The 13,535-nt window shown below is 36.2% G+C and overlaps 2 protein-coding genes across 3 annotated transcripts; one reads left to right on the forward strand and one right to left on the reverse strand.

Moving 5' to 3' along the window:
* Window positions 1-3,662: 3,662 nt before the first annotated feature.
* LOC134756125 (uncharacterized protein C19orf47 homolog) lies at window positions 3,663-12,046 on the reverse strand. The gene is made up of 6 exons (XM_063692940.1): window positions 11,910-12,046; window positions 11,511-11,682; window positions 10,975-11,096; window positions 9,943-10,033; window positions 8,543-8,613; window positions 3,663-8,428 (listed from the first exon to the last, which is right to left on the reverse strand). Exons 1-6 carry the CDS (start codon window positions 11,935-11,937, stop codon window positions 7,854-7,856), a joined length of 1,059 nt encoding a protein of 352 aa, XP_063549010.1. The 5' UTR covers window positions 11,938-12,046; the 3' UTR covers window positions 3,663-7,853.
* A 356-nt stretch (window positions 12,047-12,402) lies between these two features.
* On the forward strand, window positions 12,403-13,316 carry LOC134756325 (14 kDa phosphohistidine phosphatase-like). 2 transcript variants are annotated; one of them, XM_063693156.1, is made up of 3 exons: window positions 12,403-12,540; window positions 12,663-12,865; window positions 13,062-13,316. In XM_063693156.1, the coding sequence occupies exons 1-3, from the start codon at window positions 12,462-12,464 to the stop codon at window positions 13,254-13,256; spliced, it is 477 nt and encodes a 158-aa protein (XP_063549226.1). In that variant the 5' UTR covers window positions 12,403-12,461; the 3' UTR covers window positions 13,257-13,316. The 2 variants fall into 2 exon arrangements, with proteins under 2 accessions (XP_063549226.1, XP_063549227.1); XM_063693157.1 differs by having other exon boundaries at window positions 12,422-12,540; window positions 12,666-12,865.
* The last annotated feature ends 219 nt before the right edge of the window (window positions 13,317-13,535 follow it).

Genomic DNA, 13,535 nt, shown 5'->3' on the forward strand with positions numbered 1-13,535 from the left:
ACTAACATATGTGTACCAAATTTCAACTTAATTGGTCCAGTAGTTTTGGAGAAAAGTAAGGGTTCCGTTTTTTCCTTAAAAAACCCTTACGGAAACCTAAAAAAAAGAAAATTCTATATGTTCAGTCAGTATGGCTGTTTGAAGACTTTGAAGTTGTTCAATGACTCGATTCGTTCAGCTGCGATTAGAAAGAAAAGGATAATATGAATATGGATTTAATTTTATAGATATCGATTGATTTGCTTCGTATAGAAGACAACCATTTACATACCACCACAATTACAATTATTTTTATTAATTATTATGTTTTCAAAAAGAAAACAATTGTAGATGCCCAGTGATTGAAACAGAACGCGAGATCGTTCGTGCATAACAAAATATTCTAGCGTCTTATTTCACTTTTGTTTCTGCGGCAAAAATATAAACTAGAGAGTAGTTTTGCGAAATAATCCATGAAACAATGGTGCCAACCAGCTTGATTGCCTGCTATGGCTGTAGTTTTTATTAGACACGATAGAGCTGAGAATATATGATATGGTATATCGTCTCTACAAATAGAGCTGAAAATATTACATATGGTAATCCAACCTATATAAGGACCATTTAATTTATTATTAGAATCTAATAATAAATTAAATGGTCCTTATATTTAGATAGGAGAGCGCTGGTGGCCTAGCGGTAAGAGCGTGCGACTTGCAATCCGGAGGTCGCGGGTTCAAACCCCGGCTCGTACCAATGAGTTTTTCGGAACTTATGTACGAAATATCATTTGATATTTACCAGTCGCTTTTCGGTGAAGGAAAAACATCGTGAGGAAACCGGACTAATCCGGACAAGGCCTAGTTTCCCCTCTGGGTTGGACGGTCAGATGGCAGTCGCTTTCGTAAAAACTAGTGCCTACGCCAATTCTTGGGATTAGTTGCCAAGCGGACCCCAGGTTCCCATGGAGCCGTGGCAAAATGCCGGGACAACGCGAGGAAGATGATGAAGATATTTAGATAGGTACAAAAAAAAACACATGCGAAACGCTGCCTCGAGGTCTAGTAAAAAAGCCAGTGAATACGATTTCGTCGGCAGAATTGGTGAGAAACTAGCGGACTAGACTACCCCACTGGGAGTCGCGCGTTCTGGTCACTTGTCAAAGCTCACAAAGCTGTCGAGGGAAATTTTTGTCAGTCGTCCTTACCACCACTGCGAAAAGCTGATGGTGATCTGGCCCACAGTGCAAAAGAGAAAACCAATCTTCTTGGTACTCTTTTTGCCTCGAACTCGACCTTGAACGACGACGCACTGTGGGCTGAAATTCGGCTCTCATTACGCCGGTGTCTAAACTGAATTGTTCGAGAACATCACATTATGTCCTACAGTATATTTGTGTTTGGAATATTAATAGAACACTATTTTGTGAATGTGTGTGTAGTTTTTCCCAAAAAATAGATTAAGGTTTTTCAAAAAAATATATTTAAAAATTGAGTTTTTTACATGTATTGTAACCATTAAATTCTACAGTAGAGATCTTTTATTCAAGGGGTATTAAATACTAAATATTTTAATATGCACTTATGCACCACTTTTTTAGTGACTAAAAAAAAAATTTTTGTACATGTTCAATGTTCATGTCATCAACTGACGGTCTATCCACCGCCATATAACCGGCTATTTTTTTAATTCATGATAGCATCTAAACTATCATCTGACAAAGTATCAGCCGGGAGGCGATGACTGACGACAGGGCCGGATCTAGGGTAGAGCGAGTGGAGCAGCCGGTCTAGGCGCCGGATGGCAAGGGGGGCGCCAAAATGGCAAATGAGAAAAAAAAATAAGTTTTAAAAGACGCGAGTGTGACGCGGGCCCAAAATACGGTTCGTTTGCTTTTGGGTAAAAAACTTCAACGAAGGGCGCCAAAACCCGATTTCTCTCTACCCTGATTAAGGACTAGGGCCGGCACTGATTGACGATATATGCTCCGGGCCCGCGGTCTATAGGTAGCTTAGACTTTATTTCCCAGTTGAATGATTGCACATACGGGATCACTTTCCCAACCCGCTGCTTTCCTTCACGGTCAGTGCTTCCCAAAGTAATCTAGCCTTCACGTCAGCCCTAGACAGACACTGTAACTGACTCATGTGAAAGTGGCATTTTTACAAAACGACATATATATCTCATACTTCTGCAAAAGTCGACCTTATCAATAATGGGTAAGGTCTAAATTAGAACCGAGATATAATTTACTTGAGAATAGTTTTTAAACTTGATAAGTGTAAGTTTGTTTATTTATTGTTCAATGATCAGATAACTGATCAAAATCTGTAAACCAGGCGTAAGCTGAGCTTGGAAAGCTGCTTGAAGGGGGCTAAAGCAAAATTCTGCAAAATGTTGTATAAGCCTGTTGTTTGATTTAAACTATTTCTACTAAGCCATAGTCTTTTTTCAATTAGATAATTTCGTTTTTAACAGACTTCAAAAAAGGAGGGGGTTATCGATTAGACTGTTTTTTTTTTATAATACCTACCTACCTCTAGCCAGGCCTACTTCACTCGCTTAAGGCCACGCGCCATAGGCCTACCGCTCGGCGTATCGTCGACGATACAACCGACAGAGGGCCGCCGAACGCCCGCCTGAGCGCTCGCACGGCACGTTTCCCGCGCCTACGCTTCGAAATGCCGAAACCACGTAATTATTGTGCAATAGATGGGTGTAAAAGTCAAAAAACAAAGGAAAATTTGTCGTTTTTTTTCATTTCCGAGAGACGAAGAAAGGTGAGTAGTATTTTAAATCTATCTTTATGAATTTTGTCATCATTTATTTCTTTGAACATAAGTAGGTAAATCGTAAATTAAGGAGTTTTTTGAGTCAGGTATTATAAGTGTTGTTTTTAAATATTTGATTGACTAATAAAAAATATGGTTGATTCGCAACATTCGTTTTATTACAATAATAACATAAGTAACAGTACAACCCTAGCGCATTCTTACAATGACGCGTTGGCACGTGGCTCGCACGGCGAGCAACTTGCTCGCAAGGCAGTCTCGAACTCTCGACTCTTTGTGCGCGTACTTATGGTATATTTCTTCTCGTCCTGAGCAGCAGGTATTATTATTAAGATTTTGTAGGCTATAATAGCGTAGGTATTTTCGCTTTTGAATGGGAATGATGTATCTGTTACGTAGTAACTATTTATTAATCTGTGCTCTAGCCCTTCAACTAGCATAAAAATTCTATAGTAATTTAAATTATTAGTCTATAGTAAGTAATTTAAATTGTATTTTTTCTTATTTACTCGTAATGCATGTTTATTATAAGATGTAATGTTTTGAAAAGATGTGTCCCGCCGAGTTTGTTGCCGGTCCCATATTGGGATATCCTCCTCCAATTAAGGGGGGATTTTAATTTTCTCGGGGCAGAGGTGTAGGAGCCGGCGTATCTTTATTTGACGTTCATAAGCGCATATTTAAGTACATACTTAAATTTATAATTGACAGAATGTTAAAACTCCTTCCTACAGCTAAAATTATGTAAAAAATCTAAATTTAAAAATTTCAATCCCGCTGCGGGAGTTTGCCAGACGAAAGGTTGAGCATGCTTGGAGTTGAAAGGGTTAATTTTACGGTTAGCGATTAAAACAAAATATGCAACATTATGTTAATTTATTGAAAATCAAACTAGTTATTTACAAAATGTCCTTTCAGTAAACCTTACATCTAAACTCCTATGTCAAACATAATAATAGCTAGAATTATATTGACCGGGATATCGACAGTGATTACCTTTATTGTTTTCGAACTCCCGATATTTGTGAACGCGACCAGACCAACGAGTGTGAACGCGACCAGTGGTAACGTTAAAAGTGAACGCAGCCGACGCGCACGAATGAGGGTAGACCGAGCGCGGTCTACACAACTTTGACCCACCCGCTATCTTCAGTCACCCGTGAACAAGATGCATGTAACTGCGTCGAAATATCGGGAGCTCGAAAACAATAAAGGTAATCACGGTCCATATCCCGGTAGATCTATATTGAAACTAACCGTGAATCATTCAAAACTGTTATTATAGTATCTGTCATATCCAATGGGGGTCGAAGTGTAGCGGATGGCGCCAGCATAGCTTGCCCTGTCAATCCCTAGGATTGTGTCAAATTTTTGTTTTTTAAATGCCTTGGATGCCAGCCCTTTAAGCCAAATCTCATAGAAAAAGGGGCAAGCTATGATGGCGCCATCTCTGCAAACCTTTTACAGTTGCCAACCCCATTTAGTCCTTATACTAATGTAAAATTGAAAATAAATGGCAGCCGATAGCTGGTTACGAACTTTTACAATAAAATTGTAAGTTAATATATACAACTTTTCTAACAAATATACGGGTAGGTAACATACTTATCGTACAAAAGGTGGACTTAATTCCAAAAGCATTCTCCACCAGTCAACCTTAGGGCAAAGCAGAGAGATTGCTTACTTTCACCTAATTTTGCATTTTTTGGAATTTTCTAACAGTCATTTTGTTTTGAACTCACTTTTGACTTGCTTGACAACTAAATATCAGACCTGTAAAACAATAATCCGGGTTCCATTTATTTTGAACTTAGTTTTTATTATACAGGTTATCAATTTCCGTTATAGAGGTAATTTTTTTATTACCGGCAATATTTTGCTTGATTAATATATATGTCATACATAATGAGTAAATCAGCTTTCGATCTACATAAGCTTTCGAAAATAGTAAGTAAAGAATACCACGGACTTACCACTTACCACGGACTGGTGGCATCGACATTAAGATACGGTATTATCTTTTGGGGCAATTCGGTTGATAAAGATACAGCGTTTATAGTACAAAAGAGGTGCGTACGAGCTATGTGTGGCCTTAAAATGACAGATAGCTGCATTCCATATTTTAGATCGTTAAGTATACTGACCGTACCCAGTCTATATATTTTGGAAACAGTTATTTTCGTCAAATGTAATCCTAAATTGTATGACAAAATTTCTGACGTACGAAGGTTCCCCGTAAGACCTCAGTATGAAAACGCATTGCGCAATAAAAATTGCAAAACCGCCTTAGTACGAAAAAGTATATTGGGAATGGCACCACATTTGTTATATAATATTTATTTAACAAAATTCCAAACGATCTAAAAGATTTAAAACTTGGAAAATTCAAGAAAGAGCTGAAACTGCTATTAGTAAAAAAATGTTATTACAGTGTACAACAATTTCTAAATGATATTGATTTATAATTAATAACGCTGACAAATATATTAATTTTATTGGAATTTTATATTGATCTCTCCTTGACATTGTTTTCTTGTTACTTAATATGATATGCATGAAATTCTTGTATTTTGATTAATTTATATATGCATGAATTGTAGTTTATAATATAATTATGCATGATAAGAATTGTAAACCAATCGTACGCCTACAGGCAAAACATAGTGTTCCACAACATGTTTATTTATAAGACCTAATTTTTGTACATATGTTTTTACGAATAAATGATTTATGAGTTATGGGAGAAACCCCTAAATCACGAAATAAAAATTGGCTGTGTCCTACATTTTAGCTTGTCAGATGTTGAAGTGTTTTTGGGAGAGTCAATTTTATTTCGCGATTTCGGGGTTGATCCCATAGTAAAAGTTGCTCAGTATGATCTATATATTCACATAGTAAAATGTGACGTTTTCAATCAAAAGGTACCACATTTTCGCTTACCATAAGGACGAAAATTGCTTGTATTATTATACGAACAACCTGTCAGAGCATCCTTATGGCAAGCGACAATGTGGTACCTTTTGATTGAAAACGACACAAATATTGCCGGTAATGTAAAAAAACAACCTGTATAGCATTAATATTAGAAACTGCATTCAAAACCTAGAAATTTCACGACACTTTTCATTCTTCTGATTTGCTGATAAATTGCTGATAAATGATGACTATTGTTAAAATTATAATGAAAAACTAAACTAAACTAAACAAAGCTGACACCTGAGAAAGTAGCTGCAGTATTATGAGTGCATTATTCATCACCCACAACCCACAATATATCAAACAACTTTAGCAAAAATATTAAACTAAATTGAACACTTGAATTGATACATGCCTCGGTTTAAGGAAACTATTTACAGATGTGGCTTTCCATCAGAGAAGGGTATTTTCTGATGGAAAGGTCCTTATACACATGAAGCATGGTTACACAAATAAAAAGCAATACACACATATCTCCTATCTTTATCAGTAACAATAAAACTAAAACATTTTTCTCTGGAATACCTGATTCTTTAAAGTATAGATACATTTACGAATTTTTTTATAAAGAGATTCAAATTGTACATATAAAGAAAAGTTTCCCATTAGATAAGAAAAACATGGGATTCTTTAAAAATTGTGGAAATGAAAATTCAAAGTTTTGATGTGATTAACAGACCATAAAAATTAAATCTTAAACTATAATACCCTAAAATTAAAAAAAATACACAAATGCAAAAACATTAACTAACTTATTTTATCACAAGGACTAGGAAATTTATCCTAGACAATATTTATACGTAACTTACGTAAATTTTCACATAATAAAAAATCTAGACGGTACAATTTCGACGTCAAATCTGACCAGTTGAAAATTGAAATTGGTTTTCGTACCTATTAAACTATGCACTATTGTAAATAGACGGAGAAAAATGATTCGACACTTAATACGACCCCACTACTTCTTACTATCCTGGAGGGGCGGAAAGGAAGCAAGCGGGGTAAGAGGAAAACCCAGACGCAGCTTTTTAGAACAGGGCTCGAAAGGATAATTATAAATGATAGTTATCTTGATAATTATAGAGATAATTATCGTGATTTTTAATGCCTGATAATTATCGATTTGATAATAACCTAAAATTTACGTAATATAATTAGATTGTTACATGATGATTATTTTATATTTCAACGGTTAATAAAAAAACTAGTCATTAGGTCAGTTTTTATTTGTGCATAGCAAAATTCGCCATCAAACAATTCAAAGAAAATAAATATAGCACCATCCATACCTGGGATAATAATCCGATATTTATCGGATAATTATCACGATAATTATCAAAGACTAATTATCCGGATAATTTCGAACCCTGTTTTAGAACAAGTGAAAGAAAAAGTAGGGGTCGTGTCGTATCAAAAAGTCAAAGAGCTGGCGCAGGATAGGGAACGCTGGGAGATACTCCACCGACAAGAGAATAACTTAAGTTAATGACGATGACATATTAAACTTGAAAATACAAAAAAGGTTACACATTGGTCACCTTGATGATGATGGTATCATCACAAACATACAGATTGATATTGTATAATATCAAAAGAGCACTTTTTTTAGTCAACTGATAGAAATATTACACTTTCAGTGTAAAAAGACCTGATTTGGTGTATTACCAGTTGTCCCCGCCGGGCACAGACGGGAATAGGTGCATTCATATTAATCATTCCCATATGTCCCCGTCTCATGTATGGCGAAGGTCACGTGGGGCGGGGACAAATAGAAATAGACCTTTGATTTATTTACAGAAATTTTCCTGATACCCAAAACACGAGCTGCAACGTCTAGTCAGGGTAGTTTAGGAACTACACATTTTAAAAATGTTATTTCTTCTTCACAGCGGCACACGGAAAGCTGATGACGGCAAAAAAACAAGGCATTTGCATGCACTTGTAGTATGTGTCGGTTTCACATAAAACAGAATAGATGAGGATCTTACACCGAAGCTTTTCATCACTATCAAAATATAGCAACATTGACAGCGCCTGCAATCTCAACCAACCGAACTTAACACTTCAAAATAACTCTTAGCACCAAGTTCCATGAATACCACACTATTACACACCAAGCCTCTTAAACACATTCTTAGTTATCCTTATATTATTATCTTTGACTGGTGCCGGACTGGCAACATTCTTCGCACCCAAGCGGGCCTTGACACTAGAATTATCAACTGCGGGCATTGATAACCGCCTCTCCGGTTTATTAAAAACTGTCTGCTTCGGCTGAGTTTTCTGCACAAGTCTAGCTTGTACACTCTTTACCGCTTCTATTTCTTTATATTCCACATGATTTGAAAACTTTACTGATTTAGATTTCGGTACGGCTAATTTTTCTTTAACACTTATCGGTTGCTCATCGGCTCTCATTGTGCATGCTATTCTCCGTACACTATTCTTGGTGGTAGTGATAGTTACAGTTTTCGCAGCGGGTGGGCTTTTCAGTATACCCTCATATTTGAGAGCATCTTTCTGTACGGGCACGACTGGACCGGAGTCTTCTTTGGAACCGAGGCGAGCGAAAATGGGTTTAACATCATTCGTGGCTACAGCCGTAGGTTTGACGAGTTTGGGTCTTGTCACTGCTCCGTCGCTCTGTCCAAGTCTTGCGAAGACAGTTTTCGTTTGAGTAACTAGAAAAACAATTGAAGGTCAGAGTCAATATTTTACAGTGAGGAAATCAATTTGGTACGATTTAGTTCCGGCTTAACAAGGTGATGAAGCATTGATGTTTTGAAATTAATTACCTTCTTTGGCGGCAGGTTGCGGCGATCCGAATCGGATAAGACGGGATTTCTTTACATCTACTGTCTCTTTCCTGAAATTAACAAGAAGGAACAAGTTAACCTATAAATTTCTTATAAAGTATACATAACAAGAAGTTTCATACATTCTAATCAACTACGCTACAACACAAAAATGAGTTACCTATCGGAATATTAATCCATACTAATATTATAAATGCGAAAGTCTGTCTGTCTGTCTGTCTTTCTGTTTGTGTGTTCCCTCTTCACGCTTAAACTTTGGCATAGAGATAGGTTGAGGCCCGGAGAAGGACATGGGATAGTTTTTATCCCGAAAATTATCCCTTGAGAGGGTCAAAAGCGGGGTCGAATTGAGATAATTAATGAAATGCTTGATAATTTGTGTAAACAATTAAGCATATGTTCAAATTGAATGATTGCTATTAGACTTTATCCAGGTGCTATTTTTACTCTAGCTGCGGTTACTAAGTCCACGCAGACGAAGTCGCGGGCAAAAGCTAGTAAGTCACTAACTCTAAATTTCAACCCCAACACTAAAAAACTATAACATCTCCCTACCCGTTTTTGGTGGCAGGTAAATGGGGAAATTTGTTTTTATGCACAAATGAACAAACGAAAAGCGTCCAAATCTGCTAATATGCCACTCGTGAACGCTACTACGAAATGCACGCGAACAGTAAACGATGCCTCCGCAAATGGTTTAGCGCATTAGCCAGGTCTGGTTACACAACATAGTCTGATATGTAGCAGGGATGTTGCGGATGCCGAATTTTTGACATCCGCGGGTGCGGATGCGGATTTTTAAAGGCTCACATGTCGAGATTAGGCACATAAAAAACGTCAAATATTACACTTTAGTAATTTTTATTTAAAAAAACACGAAACTTATAGTATTTGAACAAGAATATAGGTGCCCCACAATCGCATTACTATACTAAAGTCCAAATAAAACAAACTTTTCACTTCTGGTCGCTGTCCGTCATAGGCTAAAGTGCTCGATCGACGAATCACAAAAACGAAACGAGATTCCTATTGGCTAATGACGAAATTACCTAGCACTTACGCCGCCGCTAAGACGTTCCTGTACCTACCTGTTCCACAGCCGCATCCGCATTAAGGTCCGCATCGATTTTATAAAAATAAAATAAAATAAAATAAAAATTATTTAATTCAGACTTTCAAAAAATCCATATTTTGTTAGTGATTTTATGCGGATGCGGATGTTGAAAATAATGCGGAAGTTCCGCGGTTGCGGATGCCGATGCGAATATTCGCAACATCCCCGATATGTAGGTAGTTAGCGAGATCCTACCAAAATTTGATTGCAAGTACCGAGCGAGCGCGCAACTATATTTTACATCAAAGGATACTCAGATACTAACCCTTCATCGCTCTTACGCTTCTTCTGGTGCGTGGGCGAGACGGCGGCCTCCCTGGCGTTGCGCGTGTAGTGCTCCAATATGCGACACGCGGCTGCGGCACAAATTACTCGTCACGATTTCATTATAATTTTGTCTAACATAAACTGATTAAAACTTTCATAGTTTTGAGACTTATTCACTAAATAGGACTTCCATACACACTTACATTTATTTAATGCTCCATGTGTTTAACGTGAAACCTTTTTTTTTTGTCCGAAATACAGGATTAAAAGACTCAGTGCCTCAGATAGATAGATAGATAGATATAATAATTTATTTCTAATTGGAAATTACATGTTATTTTCACTTAAAAATATCACACATTCACAAAAAGATCGTCAAATGTAAACCAAAAATAATAATAAGCAACAAAACAAAAAATAAGATAGTCAGTTACATTATGAAACAGTTTATAACCGAATACGTTTATCGTACGTTTATTGTTTTTATTTAAATGAAAAATTCACTGTCTTGGGCGAGACGCGAACTCGCGACTCCAAGACTCGTCCGTTGACAGCTAATTATTCCACCACATTCTTCATATACATAATGCAATATGCATGTTAGATTTTTTTCTTTTATCTCTATTTAATAAAGGGGTTTTATCATATTTGATGATGTCACCCATGCATGTTAGAAATTAAAAAGTAATTTTACTTTAATCAAAAATCTTTTTATCTCCTAAATTCTTTTAATGCTCAAGATTTAAAAACTTGACTTGAGATTTTGTTTGAATCTTTTAACGCCTTAACACCCACCATTCATGCCTGCAGTTCAAAGAAAAGTCAACTCAAATAAACTTTTCAAGAACACACAATTTCAAATAAAATATGTAAAATATCAAAAACCCTGATTCATGTGTAGTAGCATTAATTTCAGAGCTAACAGATTGATGTATCCTGCAAGAAGCAAATCCATCATGTCTAAAAAGTGTAATTTAGTATTCAGGTTGCTTAATGAAGGAAAAGATTAGTGTAAGTATTAGTGACTCACGGGAAGAAGGCTTGTTCTGTGTGATGGTGGTGCGGCCAGTGATGGCGGCCACGGGGACTACATTGACAGTGCTGCCTAGCACCTTGTCCCGCGCCAAGCTCTCATGCACTTGCTTTGCGTGCCTGTGGATTAGATTTGTTGTATAGAACGAGTAAACTAATTATTTAGCTATTTAACACTTTAGCTGTGGCAATTACATGGCAATGGGGCCATATTGGTTTGAATAATGCAGTAAACATGTTAAATTATAATAAAAGAACAAAATCGAACTTTTATACCAGTCAGACAGTACCATCTGATGCCACCTTAGATGAGGTATAAAACTGTTTATGTAATATGTTCTTTTCTTGGTTCTGTAATTAATTTCTTCAATTGATATAAATAATGAAACCACAGATAACATCCATGTTATTTCGAAGTTTTAGGACAGCTATAATTGCTACAGAAGGGTAGCTAACTAGCCACAGATAAAGCTAAACCCGTTGTTGAAACCAATACTGCCAGCTACAACAAGTTTTACTACAAATTTCTCTTACCGCAGTATAGCAATAACATCCCCCATCCTAGTAATGCCCATGTCCCTCAGATACTCCTTGTTTAGGTCCAGCAACATGTCGTTCTGGATGCGGTTCTCAGCAAACGTCAGCGCGTACGACGCAGACACGTCTGAAGGGATCCCCGCGGCCGTGAAGAAACTCACCCACATACCTAAATCACCAAAATTCACTGATAAAAACACCACATGCAAAACAGAAGATTGTAATTTCAAAGTGGGACAGCGGTCAATGGAGTATTAAATGCGTGAAACCTGTATTAAACACCTGATTAAATAGCATAATGTAAATAAACTCAATGAGTAATATGATACGGCCTTGCCAACAATTTTTTGCAAGAACTTATTTGATACGGAAAAGAGATGATAAATAAACACTTACTTGTAAGAGTTGAATCCATTTTATTCATGTTTAGTGGAGTAAGAATAAATTTTAACAACAATCACCATAAAGCCTAAAGCTTTTATTTAAACACTAGCCCGTAATCACTACACTACCAACCAGCTGCAGCCATTTTTATTTATTTTTTCTTTCGGTTTAAAATGTTTAAATAAACGCGAATAGCGTTTGTTTATCAAAATTATATAGTAAATGATCGGATGCAAAAACGACTATAACACAAGGTGATAAGGGTATGTTTATCTTGACTACGTTTTGACACTATTGAGGACATTTTATGTTTTTACCTTACCATAATTTTGTTTTTCCGTTACATGCAGAGCACATACAATTATTGTGGATAAAAATATTATAAGCTAAAATCTATATAATTTTAAAACCAAAAGAAAATCATATAAAAAAATATATTCGGGCCATTGGACAAATAAAAAAGTAGTTAGGTGGATAAGTAAGTAGGACATTTTATTAAATAACGTTCCATTCCATCAATATAATTTATCTGTCAAAACATAAAAAATCTTGTAGTTTTCACGAATGAAGATTCTTTCTCATTATTTAATAAGATTTAAGACTCCCTTTTTACTTTCTAACCAAATCAAATTGTTAACATCTGGTAAGTCGTCCATTTCCTCTGCAACCGCTTTTGACACACTTATATCGGCGATGATATCATTTTTATATCCTAACCTCTACCCACCTACTTTTTATTCTTACCGCACTGTACTATTACTTCAGCAGAGCCAAAATTACTAAGCCCAGCCAGAAGGATGTCAACCGCATCGTTAGAAGCCGTACCAAAGGTGGACATAGACCCTTCCGGTGTTTTTAAATACATTTTGATCAAAGTGTACGATAAGGAACAAAACAATCAAGAGCCTTCTATCACAATCGTAAGAGGCTACCAAAGGTGCAACTACCATTCGGATATCTATGATGAGGTAAATTAGAATAAATAATACAGTCATTCTACTTCAACTAGACTAGTACATATAGAATTTATCTATTTTTTTTCTTGTTATGGCTTTTGTTAGGTTAGCCAATGTAAGGTTGTGAAGGAATTAAAAGTTAGGGAAAGAAAACCGCGTCCGCCGCGCCCGAAGTGAATTTATCTATTTGACTTAATATTTGCTTCAGGTCCAAGAAAAGCTTCAACCACTAGATTGTGAACCTTTGGGAGGAGGCAGGATATCTCACGAGTCTGATAACAAGAAGATTCATATTTATGGCTACTCACAAGGCTATGGCAAAGCAGACCATGAAGAAACTGCAAAACTTATCAAGGATGCTTATCCTTCTTACACCATTACAATTAGTGACGAAGGGTACTAGGGCATGAATCCTGTTACTTGTATTCTTTGTTACATTTATTTATTAAAATTATCAGAAATCGCATTCTTTTTGTTTGTTTATTATAGTTGGTCAAACCAAATTGTCAGTAAATAAGAACAAAAAAATCTATACTCATCCTTTTCTTTTGGGTGCTAGTACTAGTGTAAGACAAAGATAGTATGATTTTCTCTGTCTATGTTTTGAAATGAGACAGTCTTTTGACAAACTATATTAGAAAGTTATTTTAATTTATTCTTGTAATGTTGGCTGCCCTTATAT

This window comes from Cydia strobilella, chromosome 3 (assembly GCF_947568885.1).
Source record: "Cydia strobilella chromosome 3, ilCydStro3.1, whole genome shotgun sequence".
Classification (NCBI taxonomy): domain Eukaryota; kingdom Metazoa; phylum Arthropoda; class Insecta; order Lepidoptera; family Tortricidae; genus Cydia; species Cydia strobilella.

Coding starts and splice junctions, on each gene's coding strand:
- LOC134756125 (XM_063692940.1), bottom strand. CDS start 11,937: ATGAATAAAATGGATTCAACTCTTACAA. Junction 11,683..11,909: donor AATGGATTCAACTCTTACAA/GTAAGTGTTTAT, acceptor TTGGTGATTTAG/GTATGTGGGTGAGTTTCTTC. Junction 8,614..9,942: donor AAGCGTAAGAGCGATGAAGG/GTTAGTATCTGA, acceptor TGTTAATTTCAG/GAAAGAGACAGTAGATGTAA.
- LOC134756325 (XM_063693156.1), top strand. CDS start 12,462: ATGAAGATTCTTTCTCATTATTTAATAAGATTTAAGACTCCCTTTTTA. Junction 12,541..12,662: donor AATCAAATTGTTAACATCTG/GTAAGTCGTCCA, acceptor CTATTACTTCAG/CAGAGCCAAAATTACTAAGC. Junction 12,866..13,061: donor ATTCGGATATCTATGATGAG/GTAAATTAGAAT, acceptor TATTTGCTTCAG/GTCCAAGAAAAGCTTCAACC.